Source organism: Heterodontus francisci, chromosome 3, assembly GCF_036365525.1.
Source record: "Heterodontus francisci isolate sHetFra1 chromosome 3, sHetFra1.hap1, whole genome shotgun sequence".
Taxonomy (NCBI): domain Eukaryota; kingdom Metazoa; phylum Chordata; class Chondrichthyes; order Heterodontiformes; family Heterodontidae; genus Heterodontus; species Heterodontus francisci.
In genome coordinates, this window is record NC_090373.1 from 102,063,740 (window position 1) to 102,084,405 (window position 20,666).

At 43.1% G+C, this 20,666-nt stretch overlaps 1 protein-coding gene across 3 annotated transcripts in view; it reads left to right on the forward strand.

Moving 5' to 3' along the window:
- ptprk (protein tyrosine phosphatase receptor type K) overlaps window positions 1-20,666 on the forward strand; it is a 553,573-nt gene that overhangs the window by 497,410 nt on the left and 35,497 nt on the right. For all 3 annotated transcript variants that reach the window (XM_068025166.1, XM_068025170.1, XM_068025171.1), the window contains exons 18-21: window positions 15,094-15,191; window positions 17,742-17,858; window positions 19,448-19,602; window positions 20,442-20,577. In XM_068025166.1, the coding sequence (XP_067881267.1) occupies window positions 15,094-15,191; window positions 17,742-17,858; window positions 19,448-19,602; window positions 20,442-20,577 (506 nt within the window). The remainder of the gene's footprint in view (window positions 1-15,093; window positions 15,192-17,741; window positions 17,859-19,447; window positions 19,603-20,441; window positions 20,578-20,666) is intronic.

Sequence of the window (20,666 nt, forward strand, 5' to 3'; positions counted from 1 at the left end):
AAATCATAACTGATCTAGGCGGCTGATGAAAGACGAAGCTTTGAAAGAATATCGGGAATGTAGGACCAATCTGAAACGAGGAATTAAGAGGGCTAAAAGGGGTCATGAAATATCTTTAGCAAACAGGGTTAAGGAAAATCCCAAAGCCTTTTATTCATATATAAGGAGAAAGAGGGTAACTAGAGAAAGGATTGGCCCACTAAAGGACAAAGGAGGAATGTTATGCTTGGACTCAGAGAAAATGGGTGAGATTCTAAACGAGTACTTTGCATCGGTATTCACCGAGGAGAGGGACATGACGGATGTTGAGGTTAGGAACAGATGTTTGATTACTCTAGGTCAAGTCGGCATAAGGAGGGAGGAAGTGTTGGGTATTCTAAAGGGCATTAAGGTGGACAAGTCCCCAGGTCCGGATGGGATCTATCCCAGGTTACTGAGGGAAGCGAGAGAGGAAATAGCTGGGGCCTTAACAGATATCTTTGCAGCATCCTTAAACACGGGTGAGGTCCCGGAGGACTGGAGAATTGCTAATGTTGTCCCCTTGTTTAAGAAGGGTAGCAGGGATAATCCAGGTAATTATAGACCGGTGAGCCTGACGTCAGTGGTAGGGAAGCTGCTGGAGAAGATACTGAGGGATAGGATCTATTCCCATTTGGAAGAAAATGGGCTCATCAGTGATAGGCAACATGGTTTTGTGCAGGGAAGGTCATGTCTTACCAACTTAATAGAATTCTTTGAGGAAGTGACAAAGTTGATTGATGAGGGAAGGGCTGTCGATGTCATATACATGGACTTCAGTAAGGCGTTTGATAAGGTTCCCCATGGCAGGCTGATGGAGAAAGTGAAGGCGCTTGGGGTCCAAGGTGTACTAGCGAGATGGATAAAGAACTGGCTGGGCAACAGGAGACAGAGAGTAGCAGTAGAAGGGAGTTTCTCAAAATGGAGACGTGTGACCAGTGGTGTTCCACAGGGATCCGTGCTGGGACCACTGTTGTTTGTGATATACATTAATGATTTGGAGGAAAGTATAGGTGGACTGATTAGCAAGTTTGCAGACGACACTAAGATTGGTGGAGTAGCAGATAGTGAAGGGGACTGTCAGAGAATACAGCAGAATATAGATAGATTGGAGAGTTGGGCAGAGAAATGGCAGATGGAGTTCAATCAGGGCAAATGCGAGGTGATGCATTTTGGAAGATCCAATTCAAGAGTGAACTATACAGTAAATGGAAAAGTCCTGGGGAAAATTGATGTTCAGAGAGATTTGGGTGTTCAGGTCCACTGTTCCCTGAAGGTGGCAACGCAGGTAAATAGAGTGGTCAAGAAGGCATATGGCATGCTTTCCTTCATCGGACGGGGCATTGAGTACAAGAGTTGGCAGGTCATGTTACAGTTGTATAGGACTTTGGTTCGGCCACATTTGGAATACTGCGTACAGTTCTGGTCGCCACATTATCAAAAGGATGTGGATGCTTTGGAGAGGGTGCAGAGGAGGTTCACCAGGATGTTGCCTGGTATGGAGGGCGCTAGCTATGAAGAGAGGTTGAGTAGATTAGGATTATTTTCATTAGAAAGACGGAGGTTGAGGGGGGACCTGATTGAGGTGTACAAAATCATGAGAGGTATAGACAGGGTGGATAGCAAGAGGCTTTTTCCCAGAGTGGGGGTTTCAATTACTAGAGGACACGAGTTCAAAGTGAAAGGGGAAAAGTTTAGGGGGGATATGCGTGGAAAGTTCTTTACGCAGAGGGTGGTGGGCACCTGGAACGCATTGCCAGCGGAGGTGGTAGATGCGGGCACGATGGAGTCTTTTAAGATGTATCTAGACAGATACATGAATGGGCAGGAAGAAAAGAGATACAGAACCTTAGAAAATAGGCGACATGTTTAGAGAGAGGATCTGGATCCGCGCAGGCTTGGAGGGCCGAAGGGCCTGTTCCTGTGCTGTAATTATCTTTGTTCTTTTGTTCTTTGTTGAACATGTAAGGAATTTACGAACGAATGAGTAGAATTTTTTATAAATCTCAAAGCCAGTCATTTCCTGCAAGTCCTCGATAACCTGATCTCTCCTCAATATTTAAAGCCAGGGATTTATAAACATTTGCCAATCTACAAATAAATTTACCTCAGCAGCAAATAATTAGCCTCTTACAGTCCTTTTTTTTTTACATAGATTAGACTTTGTTACCATGTTAAACACAAGTTCAGCAGCATAAGTTGGGCATGATATGGTATACTATCTTTTTTTACAATATCCTTCTCAGACAAACTGCTATTGCAATTTGAAATAGACTGAAAAATATCAAGTTACTTCGTATTAGTACTGTCAAGCAATTTTTATGCTCATGAATGTGTATGTGAAAAAGGAAAGTTTAAGATTAATGGAAAATCTGATACAAAGCAGCAGGTTTAGTACACGACCCATTGTTCTGGGAGCTAGGTTTGAATGGCTTTTTGTTTTGTAATACAATTGTTGATAAGCTGCCATATATTAAGGAGAGCAACTTTCATATTTGAGATATAAAGTCAGGACAGAGGCAGCAATCCATTCTATAATGCAATGGCTACATTTTGCTCTGTCACTGAAGCTTTAATTATTTAACTGCATTGAAAAACTTGACACTTTGAGTGATTTCCTTTTATATTCATACAGACAGAGGTAATGACTTTTTACACATGTGATGTTATACAATGTTTAAGCAAGATTTCCTTTCATAGATGCAGTAACAGCTTTAAGTACTTAGTGTACATAATGCAGCATCAAACTTTTCAGTTTCTTAAATTCTGATAAGATGCTCTGCTGCTACTGCTTTCCGCATCCCTGTGTAGTGCAAAGCGGACATTCTCAGAATGAAAATTTTGCTCAATTTGCTTTTCTGTTCCAAATACTATCTGGTAAAATCCCAAAACAGACTTTTAGTTGACCTCACTGTCAACTTTCAAGTTCTTTCTGGAATGATGACAGTTTGTTGTAGTTGATTGTAATTGATTTGATTTGACTTGACTCGATACGGTGTGGATAGTGTCTCAAATTGTCAGATATTGAGCTGTCTAGATGAGGTTTGTGTGAGCTGTCAACTGAATAAATGCACATTTTCAAACAAAAGCAAAACCTATTTCTGTGTGCCAAAACTATATATTTCACATTCTTCATGTCTTTCCATTTGTGCATTTCCAGTTTAGAGAGGTTAGAGGAAGACTTCTGAATTTTAAAACAGGAAGGTAGCAGAATTTTTCAATGCTTTATTTCCAATATGGAAATCTACGTGCATACAAAGAATGGGTACATGGAGTACATATACAATCCCTTTCTTACAAAAAACAAATGACTGAATATGGCTTAATTTATATTGTCTTGAAAAATAACTGAATTTCAGTTTTGAACTTGTCCCTTTTAAAAAAAATATTGAAGTCTTTTTTAAACTTTTGCTGATTGCAAATTACTGTTGCATCAAAGTAAGACTTTACTAATGTTTTCAGTTACTATTTTGTTGATCTGTAGTATTCATCAGATATTAATATGTACCAACTGCAAAAGGCAACTGTATCCAGTCAAGTCAGCTACTATCAACTACTACAGTTTGTCACCAAACTTGAACAGTTTATTAGTAAGGCCAATCTAAAGCCTGTTTTGGGATCCTACTAGATTGTATTAGGAATTGATAAAGCAACTGAGCAGCGCACTTTAAAACTAATTTTATAGTAGTTTAGTTTTAGTTTAGAGATACAGCACTGAAACAGGCCCTTTGGCCCACCGAGTCTGTGCCGACCATCAACCACCCATTTTATACTAATCCTACACTAATTCCACATTACTACCACATCCCCACCTGTCCCTATATTTCCCTACCACCTACCTATACTAGGGGCAATTTATTAAGGCCATAGTGTACAATTTATTTTGTTCATTTTGAAATCCTGCCTGTAACAGCTTTCAATGAATGTTACAAATGGACATAAGTATGCAATTTCCATTAATGTTTAAGTAGAAATCAGTTGAAATCAATTCCAGCATTCAAAATGCTTCAAGGATTTATTAACACATGCTTTGTGTTCTCAGAATATATAGGAGCTTTGCATGGTATTTGCATTTGGAGGCCAAGGGATAAACTGTTTAATTCTAGTGTTATGAGGATTTTGGTAAATTATACTGGTGTGTGCATGTGAAATTGTCACATAGTCACATTGTAGGTATTTTTTTTAACTGAAGTGTAAAGATGGATAGGCAATATTTTTATAGTTTCCCACAGCACAGTTACAGATTTTGGCCTCTCAAGCTTAAGTCGTATCTTCAGAGAACACTTTGAGTTGGAAGTGAAGTACTGATGATGATAGTGGTAAACAGTTTGATATGTTGATTATAATGTAAGACGTGCATTGACACAACATTAAAATATATTTACTTAAATGAATTTTTAGTGTTGATACAAATATGCTAAGTATTGATTCTAAAGGTTCTGCATTCTATGGCAATGGATAGAGGAGCAATGTCTGTTTAAACAAACACAGAAAATACTGGTCACAGCAAGTCAATCTGCTTCTGAAGGAGAAAAGAAAGAATGATTCAGGTGTCAGAACTGAAAAGTAACTGAGCACTTTAAAGAACATAGAACAGTACAGCACAGTACTGGCCCTTCGGCCCACGATGTTGTGCCGAACCTTTACCCTACTCCAAGATCAAACTAACTACCGACCCTTCATTCTACTATCATCCATGTACCTATCCAAGAGTCGCTTAAATGCCCCTAATGTATCTGCTTCTACTACCACCGCTGGCAGCGCATTCCACGCACCCACCACTCTCTGTGTAAAGAACCTACCTCTGACATCTCCCCGAAACCTTCCTCCAATAACCTTAAAATTATGCCCCCTGGAGATGGCCCTTTCCACCCTGAGAAAAAGTCTCTGACTATCCACTCTATCTATGCCTCTCATCATCTTGTACCCCTCTATCAAGTCACCTCTCATCCTTCTTCGCTCCAATGAGAAAAGCCCTAGCTCCCTCAATCTTTCTTCCTAAGACATGCCCTCCAGTCCAGGCAGCATCCTGGTATAGCTCCTCTGCACCCTCTTTAAAGCTTCCACATCCTTCCTATAATGAGGCGACCAGAACTGAACACAATATTCCAAGTGTGGTCGAACCAGGGCACTATAGAGCTGCAGCATAACCTCGCGGCTCTTAAACTCAATCCCCCTGTTAATGAAAGCCAACACACCATACGCCTTCTTAACAACCCTATCAACTTGGGTGGCAACTTTGAGCGATCTATGGACATGGACCCCAAAATCCCTCTGTTCCTCCACATTACCAAGAATCCTGTCTTTAAGCCTGTATTCCGCATTCAAATTCGACCTTCCAAAATGAATCACTTCACACTTTTCCAGGTTGAACTCCATCTGCCACTTCTCAGCCCAGCTCTGCATCCTGTCAATGTCCCGTTGCAACCTTCATGTCATCAGCAAACTTGCTAACCCAGCCTTCCACTGCCTCATCCAAGTCATTTATAAAAATCACAAAGAGCAGAGGTCCCAGAACAGAACCTTGTGGAACACCACTGGTCACCGAGCTCCATGCTGAATACTTTCCATCTACTACCACCCTCTGACTTCTATGGGCCAGCCAATTATGTATCCAGATAGTCAACTTTCCCTGAATCCCATGCCTCCTTACTTTCTGAATGAGCCTACCATGGGGAACCTTATCAAACGCCTTGCTAAAATCCATATACACCACATCCACTGCTCTTCCTTCATCAATGTGTTTTGTCACATCTTCAAAGAATTCAATAAGGCTAATTGTGCCCCTCACAAAGCCATGCTGACTGTCTCTAATCAAACCATGCTTTTCCAAATAATCATAAATCCTGTCTCTCAGAATCCTCTCCAATAATTTGCCCACTACCGACGTAAGACTGACTGGGCTATAATTCCCAGGGTTATCCCTATTCCCTTTCTTGAACAAGGGAACAACATTTGCCACCCTCCAATCATCCGGTACTACTCCAGTGGACAGTGAAGACGCAAAGATCATCGCCAAAGGCGCAGCAATCTCTTCCCTCGCTTCCCGTAATATCCTTGGGTATATCCCGTCTGGCCCCGGGGACCTATCTGTCCTCATATCATTCAAAATTTCCAGCACATCCTCCCTCTTAACCTCAACCTGTTCGAACATATCCACGCTGTCCTCACAAACGACCAGGTCCCTCTCACTAGCGAATACTGAAGCAAAGTATTCATTTAGGACCTCCCCTACCTCCTCTGACTCCAGGCACAAGTTCCCTCCACTATCCCTGATCGGCCCTACCCTTACTCTGGCCATCCTCTTGTTCCTCACATAAGTGTAGAACGCCTTGGGATTTTCCTTAATCCTACCCGCCAAGACTTTTTCATGTCCCCTTCTAGCTCTCCTAAGTCCATTCTTCAGTTCCTTCCTGGCTACCTTGTAACCCTCTGGAGCCTTGTCTGCTCCTTGCTTCCTCAACCTTAAGTAAGCTTCCTTCTTCCTCTTGACTAGCTGTTCCACATCTCTTGTCATCCAAGGTTCCTTCACCCGACCATCCCTTCCCTGCCTCATCGGGACAAACCTATCCAGCAGTCGCAGCAAGTGCTCCCTAAACAACCTCCAGATTTCTGTCGTGCATTTCCCTGAGAACATCTGTTCCCAATTTATGCTCCCCAGTTCCTGCCTAATAGCATTGTAACTCCCCCTCCCCAAATTAAATATTTTCCCATCCCGTCTGCTCCTGTCCCTCTCCATGACTATAGTAAAGGTCAGGGAGTTGTGATCACTATCACCGAAATGCTCTCCCACCGAGAGATCTGCCACCTGGCCTGGTTCGTTGCCAAGCACCAAGTCCAACATAGTCTCCCCTCTAGTCGGCCTATCTACATATTGAGTCAGGAAACCTTCCTGGACGCACCTGACAAAAACTGCTCCATCCAAACTATTTGCACTAAGGAGGTTCCAATCGATATTCGGGAAGTTGAAGTTACCCATGACAACAACCCTGCTACTTCTGCACCTTTCCAAAATCTGCCTCCCAATCTGTTCCTCCATGTCTCTGTTGCAATTGGGGGGTCTATAGAAAACTCCCAACAAAGAGACTGCTCCTTTCCTGTTTCTGACTTCCACCCATAATGACTCAGTAGACAAACCCTCCTCGACGACCTCCCTTTCTGCAGCTGTGATACTATCCCTGATTAACAATGCCACTCCCCCACCTCTTTTACCTCCCTCCCTATTCCTTTTGAAACATCTAAACCCCGGAACATCCAACATCCATTCCTGCCCCTGTGATATCCACGTCTCCGTAATGGCCACAACATCATAGCTCCAAGTACTGATCCATGCTCTAAGTTCATCACCCTTATTCCTGACACTACTTGCGTTAAAATAGACACACTTCGACCCATCATACTGGCTGCAACTTTGCCCTGTCAACTGTCTAACCTTCCTCACAGACTCTCTGCACTCGGTATCTGCCTATTCAACAGCTACCCCATCCACTGATCCGTGGCTCCGGTTCCCATCCCCCTGCCAAACTAGTTTAAATCCTCCCGAAGAACTCTAGCAAACCTCCCGCCCAGGATATTGGTGCCCCTCCAGTTGAGATGCAACCCGTCCTTCTTGTACGGGTCCCACCTTCCCCAGAAGGTATCCCAATGATCCACATATCTGAATCCCTCCCTCCTACACCAGTTCTGTAGCCATGTGTTCAGCTGCACTCGCTCCCTGTTTCTAGCCTCACTAGCACGTGGCACCGGTAACAATCCTGCGATTACTACTCTGCTCGTCCTGCCTTTCAGCTTCCAACCTAACTCCCGATATTCGTTTTTCAGGTCCTCATCCCTTTTCCTTGCTATGTCATTGGCACCGATATGTACCACGACCTCTGGCTGCTCCCCCTCCCCCTTAAGAATCCTGTGGACTCGATCCGAGACATCCCTGACCCTGGCACCCGGGAGGCAACATACCATCCGGGAGTCTCGTTCGCGACCACAGAATCTCCTGTCTGTTCCTCTAACCATTGAATCTCCTATCACTATCGCTCTCCTATTCTCCCCCCTTCCCTTCTGAGCCACTGAGCCAGGCTTAGTGCCAGAGACCTGGTCACTGTGGCTTTCCTCTGGTAGGTCGTCCCCCCCTCCCCCCAAACCGTATCCAAAACGGTATATGTATTATTGAGGGGAACGGCCACAGGGGATCCCTGCACTGTGCGCCTATTCCCTTTCCCTCCTCTGACGGTCACCCAGTTACCTTTATCCTGTAACTTAGGTGTCACTACTTCCCTATCACTGCTTGCTATCACCCCATCAGCATCCTGAATGATCCGAAGTTCCTCCAGCTCCAGTTCCCTAACGCGGTCTGCGAGGAGCTGGAGTTGGGTGCACTTCTCACAGGTGAAGTCAGCAGGGGCACAAGTGGTGACCCTCACCTCCCACATCCTGCAAGAGGAGCATGCAACTGCCCTAGCTTCCATCCCCTCCGCACTAAATTGACAACAGAGATTTTTAAAAAAGGAAAACCTTACCGGTTAGCTTAACCTCTGTAGTGGGGAAGATGCTTGAGTCTATTATCAAGGAAGAAATAGCAGGGCATCTCAATAGAAATTGTCCCGTTGGGCAGACGCAGCATGGGTTCATGAAGGGCAGGTCTTGACAAATCTTTTGGAATTCTATGATGACATTGCGAGCAAGGTGGACAATGGGGACCCAGTGGATGTGGTGTACCTAGATTTCCAAAAGGCCTTCGACAAGGTGCCGCACAAGAGGCTGCTGCATAAGATAAGGATGCATGGCGTTGGGGGTAAAGTATTAGCATGGATAGAGGATTGGTTGACTAACAGGAAGCAGAGAGTGGGGATAAATGAGTGCTATTCTGGTTGGCAATCAGTCACTAGTGATGTGCCTCAGGGATCGGTGTTGGGACCGCAATTATTTACAATTTATATAGATGATTTGGAGTTGGGGACCACGTGTAGGGTGTCAAAGTTTGCAGATGACACGGAGATGAGTGGCAGAGCAAAGTGTGCAGATGACTGTGAAACTTTGCAGAGGAACATAGATACATTGAGTGAGTGGGCAAAGGTCTGGCAGATGGAATACAATGTTAATAAATGTGAAGTCATTCATTTCGGTAGGAGTAACAGTAAAAAGGATTATTACTTGAATGGTAAAAAGTTGCTGCTATGCAGAGGGACCTGGGTTTCCTTGTGCATGAATTGCAGAAGGTTGGTCTGCAGGTCCAGCAAGTAATTAGGAAGGCAAATGGAATTTTGTCCTTCATTGCTAAAGGGATTGAGATTAAAAGCAGAGAGGTTATGTTGCAGCTGTATAAGGTACTGGTGAGGCCGCACCTGGAGTACTGTGTGCAGTTTTGGTCTCCTTACTTGAGAAAGGATATACTGGCACTGGAGGGGGTGCAGAGGAGGTTCACTAGGTTGATTCCGGAGTTGAGGGGGTTGGCTTATGAGGAGAGACTGAGTAGATTGGGATTATATTCATTGGAGTTCAGAAGAATGAGGGGGGATCTTATAGAAACATATAAAATCATGAAGGGAATAGACAAGATACAAGTAGAGAGGATGTTTCCACTGGCAGGTGAAGCTAGGACAAGAGGGCATAGCCTCAAGATTAGAGGGAGCAGATTTAGGACTGAATTAAGAAGGAACTTCTTCACCCAGAGGGTTGTTAATCTATGGAATTCCTTGCCCAGTGAAGTAGTTGACGCTTCTTCAGTAAACGTTTTTAAAGCCAAGGTAGATATCTTTTTGAACAATAAAGGAATTAAGGGATACGGTGAGAGTGCGGGTAAGTGGATCTGAGTCCACGAAAAGATCAGCCATGATCTTATTGAATGGCGGCGCAGTGGTTAGCACCGCAGCCTCACAGCTCCAGCGACCCGGGTTCAATTCTGAGTACTGCCTGTGTGGAGTTTGCAAGTTCTCCCTGTGTCTGTGTGGGTTTCCTCCGGGTGCTCCGGTTTCCTCCCACATGCCAAAGACTTGCAGGTTGATAGGTTAATTGGCCATTATAAATTGCCTCTAGTATAGGTAGGTGGTAGGGAAATATAGGGACAGGTGGGGATGTGGTAGGAATATGGGATTAGTGTAGGATTAGTATAAATGGGTGGTTGATGGTCGGCACAGACTCGGTGGGCCGAAGGGCCTGTTTCAGTGCTGTATCTCTAAAAACTAAAAAAAAAGCAGGCTCCTCGTTCTTGTGATCTTATGATCTTACCAAACCCTCCACACAAGATTCCTTTTTTTTTGGCTAGAGGAGGAGGATGGGTGGGAAACACTACACGTGTAGTGTTTCGGGTTTAGCCACTGCCCAAATATATAGGTTTACTAACCCAGCAGTCCCCTTGTCCGCCGAAAAAAACATGAGGGGAGTTTGGGAACAAAACAGCAGGTAGAATCATAAGTCAGGAATGCTGACTACTTTTGATGATTTATGTATATCTTCCACCAGTCATCATTTGGTTTTCAAAAAAGCAATGTGGGCCATTGATTCCATTAATTGCCACTTCTGATAAAAGTCAGCAAAAATTACTATTGACTTCTGTCTGTTGCTCCCCTTTGTTGTTCTGACCTTTTAAGGTCTCATGTATCATCTAGTTTCCAGTTGTGACAAAGGGCAACTTGACTTTTCTCTTTCCAGGTGGTAGCAGACATACAGTGTATTTCTAGCATTTTCTGTTTTTATTTGTGATTTCCAGTATTTGTTTTTGTCCCCCCTTGTTTTTATCTGTTTCACCAATAGTGTTGATTTTCTGAGTGCACAATCTGGAATGAAGTTTCACCCACTGGGCACACTTCTGTGATACTTTGCTGTGTGCTCTCGGTAGTGAAACTGCATCAGAAGTGTACATTCAGAAAATTAGGAACATAAGAGCAAAAATAGGCCATTCAGCCCATCGAGCCTGCTCCACCATTCAGTTAGATCATAGTTGATCATCTACCTCAATGCCACTTTCCCGCACTGTCCCCATATCCCTTGATGTCATTAGTATCCAGAATCTATAGATTTCTGTCTTCAACATGTTCAATGATTGAGCTTCCACAGCCCTCGGGAGTAGAGAATTCCAAAGATTCACCATCCTCTGAATGAAGAAATTCCTCCTCATCTCAGTCTTAAATGGCCTGCCCCTTATTCTGAGACTATGTCCCCTGATTCTAGACTCACCAGCCAGAGGAAACATCCACCCTGTCACACCCTGTAAGAATTTTATAAGTTCAATGAGATCACGCCTCATTCTTCAAAACTCTAGAGAATACAGGCCCAGTTTCCTCAATCTCTCCTCATAAAACAATCCCACCTTTCAGGGAGTAGTCTGGTGAACCTCTGTTGCACTCCCTCAATGGCAAGTATATCCTTCCTTAAATACGGAGACCAAAACTGTGCACAATACTCCAGGTGCGGTCTCACCACAGCTCTAAACAATGCAGCAAGTTACCTTTACTCCTGTACTTAAAACCCCTTGCGATGAAGGCCAACATCCCATTTAGCTTCCTGATAGCTAGCATGCAGTTGCAGCATGCATTTAGTGACTCATGAACAAGGACACCTAGGTCCCTTTGGACAACAACACTTCCCAACATCTCACCATTTAAGAAATATTCTGTCTTTCTGGTTTTTTTTCTACCAAAGTGGATAACTTCACACTTAATCACAGTATGTTCCATCTGCCATGTTCTTGCCTATTCACTGTGCCGGTCCTGGTCCCCTTGAAGCCTCCTCACAACTTACATTCCCATCTAGTTTTGTGTCATCAGAAAACTTAGAAATATTATGGGCTGAAATTTATTCTCCCGCTGCCAGGAGCAATGGCTCATCTGCATACGTTGGATGGTGTCTTCTCTCTTTCTCCCCCCCCCCCCGCCCCCCCCACCACATCCCATCACATGGGGGCGCCATTTTTAAAGGGCTGCCAGACTTGCATATTTGAAGCCTTCCCCCCCCCCCCAAAAAAGGGAAATGATTTTTGGCCCATACCCATCTTCCCAATAGAAAGGTTTTCCAGCACCCCCCCCCTCAAAAAAGACTTGCATTTAATATTTGACCTTCCACCCCTCTCCCCCCTTCCCACCCCACCAAAGACCTGTTCAAGTCACAAAAAAAACCCGACCTGAACCCGACGGAACCACATCGAGCCCGAGCCCCGCCATTTTCCCGCCGAGCCCAACCCGACCCAAGCCCGACTGGACTAGCGCAATGTTCCCTTCACTTACCTTCCGACTCCCTGTCTTCAGGAAGCTGCAGCATGAGCGTGATGATGTCATAGAGACGCTCACTGCGCAGGCTCAGCGTTTCCTTCTTTGACGTCCCGGACTCGCAGCTCAGGTAAGTTTTTTAACTTTTAACACTTACCTGCAATTCTTGCTGTGTGTGTCCGACCCGGCCTGACCCGAGCACAACACATGTCGTCAGGTCCCGTCCGGGTCCGGTAGCAGGCCTTTATCCCCCCAACTGCACAAAGTTCGGAGTTCACCCCTTCCCCCCTCCCTTACACTACACATGCATATTTGACCCTGTTTCTCCCCCCACAACTAAGCTAAAAATCCTGTGTTCCCCCCTTCCCCACCTCGGTGGCGCCAGCATTCCCTGGCTTGGAAAGTGAAGGCGCCAGAGTGCCGGCCGCCGCACACAAGATCGCGGACAGCCGGCAAGATTTCAGTGAACGGTCTGTTAATTTATTCATGTCCTTTATTTAAATATTTAAAGTTCAGTCCTGTCGGCGAGGGGCCGCCATGGAGCCTCGCCGCCGCCAGGAAGATCAGGCCTAGAAATACTGGCATCGGGCTCCGTGGTGGGCTGCTGCTGCTGCGACCTTCTGGCACTCCCCCAGCCCCCCAGTCATGGAGCCCGAGGTCGGGAGCTGAACATAATTCAGCCCTACGTTTGGTCCCCATATCCAAATCATTTATATAGATTGTGCACAGCTGTAGCCCCAGCACAGATCCTTGCGGTAGCTCACTAGTAACAGCCTGCCATCCTGAGAATGACCTGTTTATTCCTACTCTTTGTTTTCTGTCTGTTAACCAATTGTCATGAAAACCCTACATACCAAATGGGAAATATTAATTTCATTGGTTGGAACCTTGCCTGAGACTTTTACTGAAAATTGTTACAAATAACTTTTAAAATGAAAAGCTGGCAGCTAAGATGGCCACTGCAATTTACATATGAATCATCAACAGAGTGGACTGGAGACAACATGACTGATTCAAGTTAACCAGAACTTTGAGGTGCTCTCATTAAATTACCTGAAAGGGCTTTCTCTACACGGTCGTCATGAGCCATTGACACCCACTGACTTTGAAAGAGCCAACTCCCACCATGTGAGTGGAGAGCTTGAGGGGAGAGCCTTGAATCTCAGAGAACATTCCAGAAGGACCTCATTAAAACAGAGATTTGGGAATGTCATGTGACTGCAGTGCAGCTCTGGAGAGACCAAGCTTTGTCACTCAGAAGGAGAACAGGAGCTGAGAAGCTATCCACAGAGAATCTCACTCTTCTTCTCTTCCTCTTTCATTCTCTCTCTCCCTCTCTGTTTGTCTGTCTGTCTGTCTCTCTCTCTCCAGTAAAGATCCAGAGAGGTCTCGGCTGCAACTGCCAAAGCCTCAAACCTACAGGTCAGCACAGCCAACAACTAGGGGACAAGGATCAAACCCCCTCTTCTGCCTCCCAGAGCCTGAAAAGCAAGCCTGAAACCGTGCACGTGGCCCAGCAAGGACTTCAGGGCTACAATTTCAGCTGCGGGCTCTGGCACTGATATTCAGTGTTTAAATTCCATTTGTTCCAGACTCTATTCCAACCACCAAAGCTGTTTTCTCTCTAATCTATGTCTGTGTGTGTGTGACTCTAGTGTGAATGTGTGCTTGGATGTGTAGCGTATTTTAGTAATGTTAACTGGTTTAGAGTGTTAAGGATAATAAACTTGTATCTTTCTTATTTAAACTCAAGAAAATCTGTCTGGTTCTTTTGCAATTACATTAGAGGAACAGGAGTAAGTGCTCGCTGAGCTGATAAGTTCAATCAATCTGTAAAAAGGATAAACCCTGTTGCGGTCAAACTACCGAAGGGGCGAAAGGGGGAACTTGAGACCCCTTCCTCACCTGGTCGTAACACAATTCTCAATCCATTGCAGTATATTACCCCCAATCCCATGTGCTCTAATTTTGTTTACTAACCTCCTTATGACGAGCCTTCTGAAAATCCAATTCCACCACATCCACTGGTTCTCCTTTTCCATGCTGCAAGTAACATACTCAAAAAAAACTCCAACAGATTTGTCTGCCCAATCATATTATTTTTAAGGCAGACGTAGATAGATTCTTGATAAGCAAGGGGGTGGAATGTTATCAGCGGTAGGTGGAAATGTGCAGTGATCAGTTCAGCCATGAACTTGGGCGGCACAGTGGCGCAGTGGTTAGCACCGCAGCCTCACAGCTCCAGGGGACCCGGGTTCGATTCCGGGTACTGCCTGTGTGGAGTTTGCAAGTTCTCCCTGTGTCTGCGTGGGTTTTCTCCGGGTGCTCCGGTTTCCTCCCACAAGCCAAAAGACTTGCAGGTTGATAGGTAAATTGGCCATTATAAATTGTCACTAGTATAGGTAGGTGGTAGGGAAATATAAGGACAGGCGGGGATGTTTGGTAGGAATATGGGATTAGTGTAGGATTAGTATGAATGGGTGGTTGATGTTCGGCACAGACTCGGTGGGCCGAAGGGCCTGTTTCAGTGCTGTATCTCTAATCTAATCTGAACTTATTAAATGGTGGAGCAGGCTCGAGGGGTCAAGTTGCCTACTCCTGCTCCTATGTTTGTGTCTAGTTGTCACATCCTTCGTAATGGATTCTAACATTTTCCCTACTAACATTTAACATCAAACTAACAGGTCTGTAGTTCCCCGTTTTCTCTCTCCCTCTTTAAATAGTGGGATTACCTTTGCAAATAGTGTAAAAATTGCCCGTAATACACTTTGATGAAAATTAAGCAGAATGTTAATGTTATGATAATCTGTGCATAAATCTTTTCTGGGATCATACATATTCACTAATAATTAAATATTATGGTTTCTCAATCTTCTAGGGCCAGTACATGAAACTGTGTACGATTTCTGGAGAATGGCTTGGCAAGAGCAATCAGTTTGTATCGTCATGGTCACAAATTTGGTGGAAGTTGGAAGAGTAAGTCTGGTTTTAATAAAAAGATAATTGCATTTAGATGAGTTTTAAAGTTTGAAGAAATTACCAATTTTTAAAAATTTGTTTATGGGATGTGGGCATCACTGGCCATCCCTAATTGCCCTTGAGAAGGTGGTGGTGAGCTGCCTTCTTGAACTGCTGCAGTTGTTGTGGTGTAGGTACACCCACAGTGCTTAGGAAGTGAGTTACAGGATTTTGATCCAGCAACATTGAAGGAACGACGATATATTTTCAAGTTAGCCTAGTGTGACTTGGAATGGAACTTGCAGGTGCTGGTGTTCCCATGAGTCTTCTGCCTTATTCTTCTCAGCAGTGGAGGTCGCAGAGTTGGAAGGTATGTTAAAGGAGCCTTGTGAGTTGCTAAGAACATAAATAGGAGCAGGAGTGGACCAAACGGCCCCTTGAGCCTGCTCTGCCATACAATATGATCATGGCTGATCTGCTTCAGCTCCACTTTCCCAACTGCTCACCATATTCCTTGATTCCCTGAGAGACCACAAATCTGTCTTTCTACGCTGTAGTGCATCCTATTGATGGTACATGCTGCAGCCACTATGTGCCGGCGGTGGAGAGAATAAATGTTGAAGGTGGTGGATGGGGTGCCAATCAAGCTGGCTGCTTTGTCCTGGATGGTGTTGAGCTCCTTGAGTGTTGGAGCTGCATCCATCCAGGCAATATTCCATCACACTCCTGACTTGTGCCTTGTAGATGGTGGACAGACATTGAGGAGTCAGGAGGTGAGTTACTCACCGTATAATTCCCAACTTCTGACCTGCTCTTGAAGCCGCAGTATTTATATGGCTACTCCTGTTCAGTTTCTGGTCAGTGATAACCCCAAGGTTGTTGATTGTTGGGGATTCAGTGATGGTAATGCCATTGAATGTCAAGGGGCAGTGGTTAGATTCTCTCTTGTTAGAGATGGCCATTGCCTGGTACTTATGTGGCATGAATGTTACTTGCCACTTAACAGCCAAAGCTTGAGTGTTGTTCAGGTCTTGTTGCATGTGGATACAGGCTTTTTATGAAAAATCAGACTATACCTATTTTTGTTAAGATGGAAATTCTAAAAAATGTTATCTGTGAAAATTTGGGCAGGATTTTGGTTTTTGGATTGGGACCCCGACGTCAGGGTCAAATTGGGGATCCCAACCCTGCACTGTCGGGGAATAGTCACCCAGCAGTGACTTTCCTCGAATTGGCCAATTAGTGGCAGAGGGTAGGCTCGCCATGCAATTAAGGAGTGTGGGTCTTGAAGCTGGAGGGCCAATAGGAGGCCCTCCAGCACTGAAGAAGTAGCCTGCAGTGAGAGAGAGGGCATCTCCATCTCCATCTTGAGACATTTTCTGTCCAACTTTTTAAACTTTTAAATGAAAAATTGCCCTTAGCAGCCGGGCCACCATTGTGAAGTGGGACGCCTCAAAACCTGCCTGGAGCACTGGATCCCAGGTCTGCCATCAGGAAGTCGCCTGAAGGCAAATTCCAGTCAGCCTCTGACAATAGGTCTTAAATGGCCTTTAAGTCTCCTTAATTGACAAGCCATCACTTGCAGGCAGATAGCCTTGCCAATCCCCACCCTGCCTCCAGGAAAATGACTGAGTTGGAGACAGGGAGGTGCGAGGAGGGATGGACCTGGCGCTAATGTTCACCCCCGCCCGCCTCTGTAGTGAAAACCCTGTCCTTCATTTTTAGATTTCTTTTTTTGGTTTCGTTCAACTTTGAAAATGATTTTTATTGCCACTTTGGGTAACTTTATATTGTGTAATATCCTCTGACCAAGAGGTCAAACAAATGTCTTAATTTGTTCCTTAGTTTCTATCCCATTTTTGAGCTCTCTTTCCTATAATTTATGTTTCTCTCCATTAATGTTTATTAAGATGGTCTGTTTGAAAACAGGATTTCACTTTGGAAGGAGACAATTGCAGGGAAGACCATGTTGTATTTGGTTCATTCCACTCTGTAATATAGTAAATTAGGATTAGAATGATGACACAAGGCAATTGAACACATTATTCAAAAAAAATTGAGATACATTTACACTGCATCTGTTTATCATGTTTATGAAGTGATTTTGGCTTCACACTGATACCAAGCTTGTAGTGTAAATTCCAAGCGATGTGGAGTGAGACTTTCTGTGGAAAATAGTCTTGCAGCCTAGGTTTGACAACATAAGGAAGGTACATTGAATGCAGTGACAAACCTGAAAGTGCTCAAGGATCCATTGGACTCTGGGCATTTTTATAAACCTACCTGAACTTAATTTGAATGTTTAGAAAGCAGGAATTCTCCCATCCTCATTTAAACAATTAAATGTCTAACTGTTGGGAAAGAATTGTGAGTTGTATGCTCAAATACACAAAGAGCTTTCTTGAGCAAGATTGTTAAGAGTTCCAGCTAAGCTGGTGCAAAGTAACATGATCTTGCTGTTGCCTGACTGAGACATAAATTTTAAGTACCACGCTGAAACCAGTACCTGCAATATAAATCATCCTTACAATTCTCAATCATTTGAACATTTTTATTTAAAAATTTTAGGTGAAGTGCTACAAATATTGGCCAGATGGTACTGAAGTCTATGCAGATTTTAAAGTTACATTCATGGAAGAGGAACCACTTGCAGAATATGTAGTTCGAACATTTACGTTAGAAAGGGTGAGCTGATTTATCTTAACTTTCGTCATGTCTTTTCTTCTTGTCTTTTCTTTTGGTATTTCCCAAATGTAGCAATATTGAGGAAAATGGAATTCTGGCTGGCTGACAGTTAAAATTGCATTTTACCTTAATCTGCAGTGAAAATACTTGCCAGTTTATGTTCGACCGAAAAATGAATTGATCAGCAAAGCAGTTATTGGTAGCAAATTAAATTTCATGCTCATACTTGTAACTGCGCAATATAATATACCTGATCTGTAGCCTTACCTTGGAGAGCAGCAAATGTGTGTGCAAATCAGCAGTGCATTTTAGGTACCAATTGGCTTTTCTATTTCTGTGACAATTTAATTGAAAGCTGCTAAATATGCATTAAACGCAAGTTCTTTTACTTCCAAAAAAGGAATAAGGTAATATCCATTTCAGATATTTATAACAAAAAAGCATGGTAAAAACGTTACTTGTGCATATTTAGGGCTGGATTTTAAGGGCTGTGAGTTGAAAAAATGGCAGCCCGCGCCAAACAGCCACCGCGATCTTAAGCATGGCAGCTCATTTAAATAGCCAGGGCGGCCCCTCCCATCTCGAGATGGGGGGCTGGCTATCCGTCCCCGGCAACAGCTTCAGCTGCCTGTGCGCAGGCAGCCCTGCCGGCATATTTTAATTTTTAAAGAAAAATCCCCCAAAATTAAATAAATAAATTTCTAATGTTCTGAGCAAGATTCAGAGCAACACTAACCATAGTACTGCTGATAAAACAGACGAGGAAGGTTACAATTTTTTAAAAAAGAGTCTGGGGTCCAGAATTGAGAGCATTATAACTTTAGATGATGAACATTCCTTGTTGTCCAGAAGTGCAAGAGAAATGCCAGAAGAGATTCTCCAGATGTGGGTGCAGTATTCGAATCTTTAAAATTCAGGTCCATTTAGAGACTTGATTTGTTAAAGGGAAAAATAATATGTTTGGTGAAAAGAGGAAATTTCTCTTGGAAAATGCTTCAGCAATGAAATTGTGGGATACCATTTGTGGTCATTGGATTCGGTTAAGCCAAGAATATGGATAGACAAAGAAGGATGAAGGTTGAAACCATCCTAAGTAATAGATGGTAGCTGCTGGTTAGACTTCCAAGAGACTTGGAGGAAATAGAGTCTTTGAAGAATTGAAAGAAATCAGATTTTCATTGTCTTATTGAAGGAAATGAAGGTGATGTAGCAATTCAGCTATTAAAGTGAGAATTGGATGATATAAGCACTCAGTCCATATGATTTGAAGGAAGTAACAGAAGAAAGGATGGGATGCTGAATGGAAGTGGTAATGGATATGAAGAACAAGCAGAGTGAAATAATGTACAAAGCTATGTGCAACCCTAAATTAATAGAAAGGGTCTGAGGATGAATTATGAACTGCAACAATAATTTGAGAGGAATCTAGGTGATTATGGATATAGTTCTGATGAGAGGCCGCAATATGTTGAGAAGATTTATATAATCATTAAGTATGAATTTGGCAAAGAATGCATTGCAAAGCCCCTTGCAAAATTAATTCAGTAACTGAACTATTTTTTAAAAATAAATAATTTATTCCTTCTCAGAGAGGTTTTGATGAAATTCGTGAAGTTAAACAGTTTCATTTCACTGGTTGGCCTGACCATGGTGTTCCTTATCATGCAACTGGTTTACTGGCATTTATCCGTCGTGTGAAAATCTCCAATCCCCCAGGAGCAGGACCAGTAGTTGTACATTGCAGGTTAGCTATAATTATTGCATATATTTCTATGATATAGTTAAACTTTTACGTAATATAAAACTGATTTTGTGTATATCTGAGAGGACAATGACATCGATGTCACTGGGTTACAGGTATATCTACATTCCAAGTAACCATAATGCTTCTTTAATGAATACCATAATTTTAGGATTTGTAGGAACAAGCAGTTTGGCCCAGCCAGCAAGTCCTTTTATGATGTTTTTCAACCCACATTGCTGAATTCCTTCTCTCTCCAGAAATGGTGCTGATTGCCTCTTAAGACAATTTATACTGTTGCTTTAATGAATTCCTCTTTTAAATTATTTTACAGTTCTATTTCACTTTGTATACAAAAGGTTCCTTCTGAATTCCCTTCTTATTCCTAACATTCTAATTTCAACATCTGTCTGCACATGTTTGAATCCTTTAATATTTGCCTGAGTCAACTTATCAATCCCTTTCACAAACTTGGACTTTGACTGTCCATAGAATTTTGAAAAGAGCTCTTTTCTATTTATACAGCATGCTGGATTATAATCTGCACTTTATTGATTTATTTGATTAAATTGCATTTTTATCTGAATGTTTACATTAACATGATTTATTTTAAACTTGAATTTATCTTTTTGCAGATGAACTCATTCTTTTAAAGTTGAAGTGTTAATCCAGATCTAAACTTCGATAACTAATGTAATGCCTTAAGAAATTATCTCATAGACTTTTATCAGTTTAAATCTGTTAATGCTGCCAAAAGCAATATATATTTGTCAACAGTGCTTCAGCATAACCAAAGGTTAGGGCTCGATATGAAATTCTCATGTCTGTTTGTGTGTTTTCAGTGCTGGGGCTGGAAGGACTGGCTGCTATATAGTTATAGATATTATGTTAGACATGGCAGAGCGAGAAGGAGTTGTTGATATCTATAACTGCGTTAAAGCATTACGATCAAGGCGTATCAATATGGTCCAGACAGAGGTAAGATTCAAATTAGTATGATCAAAGGGCACAGAACTTACACTCTTGTGTATTAGTTGCAGATGGTATGCCAGTGTGATGTGTCTGAA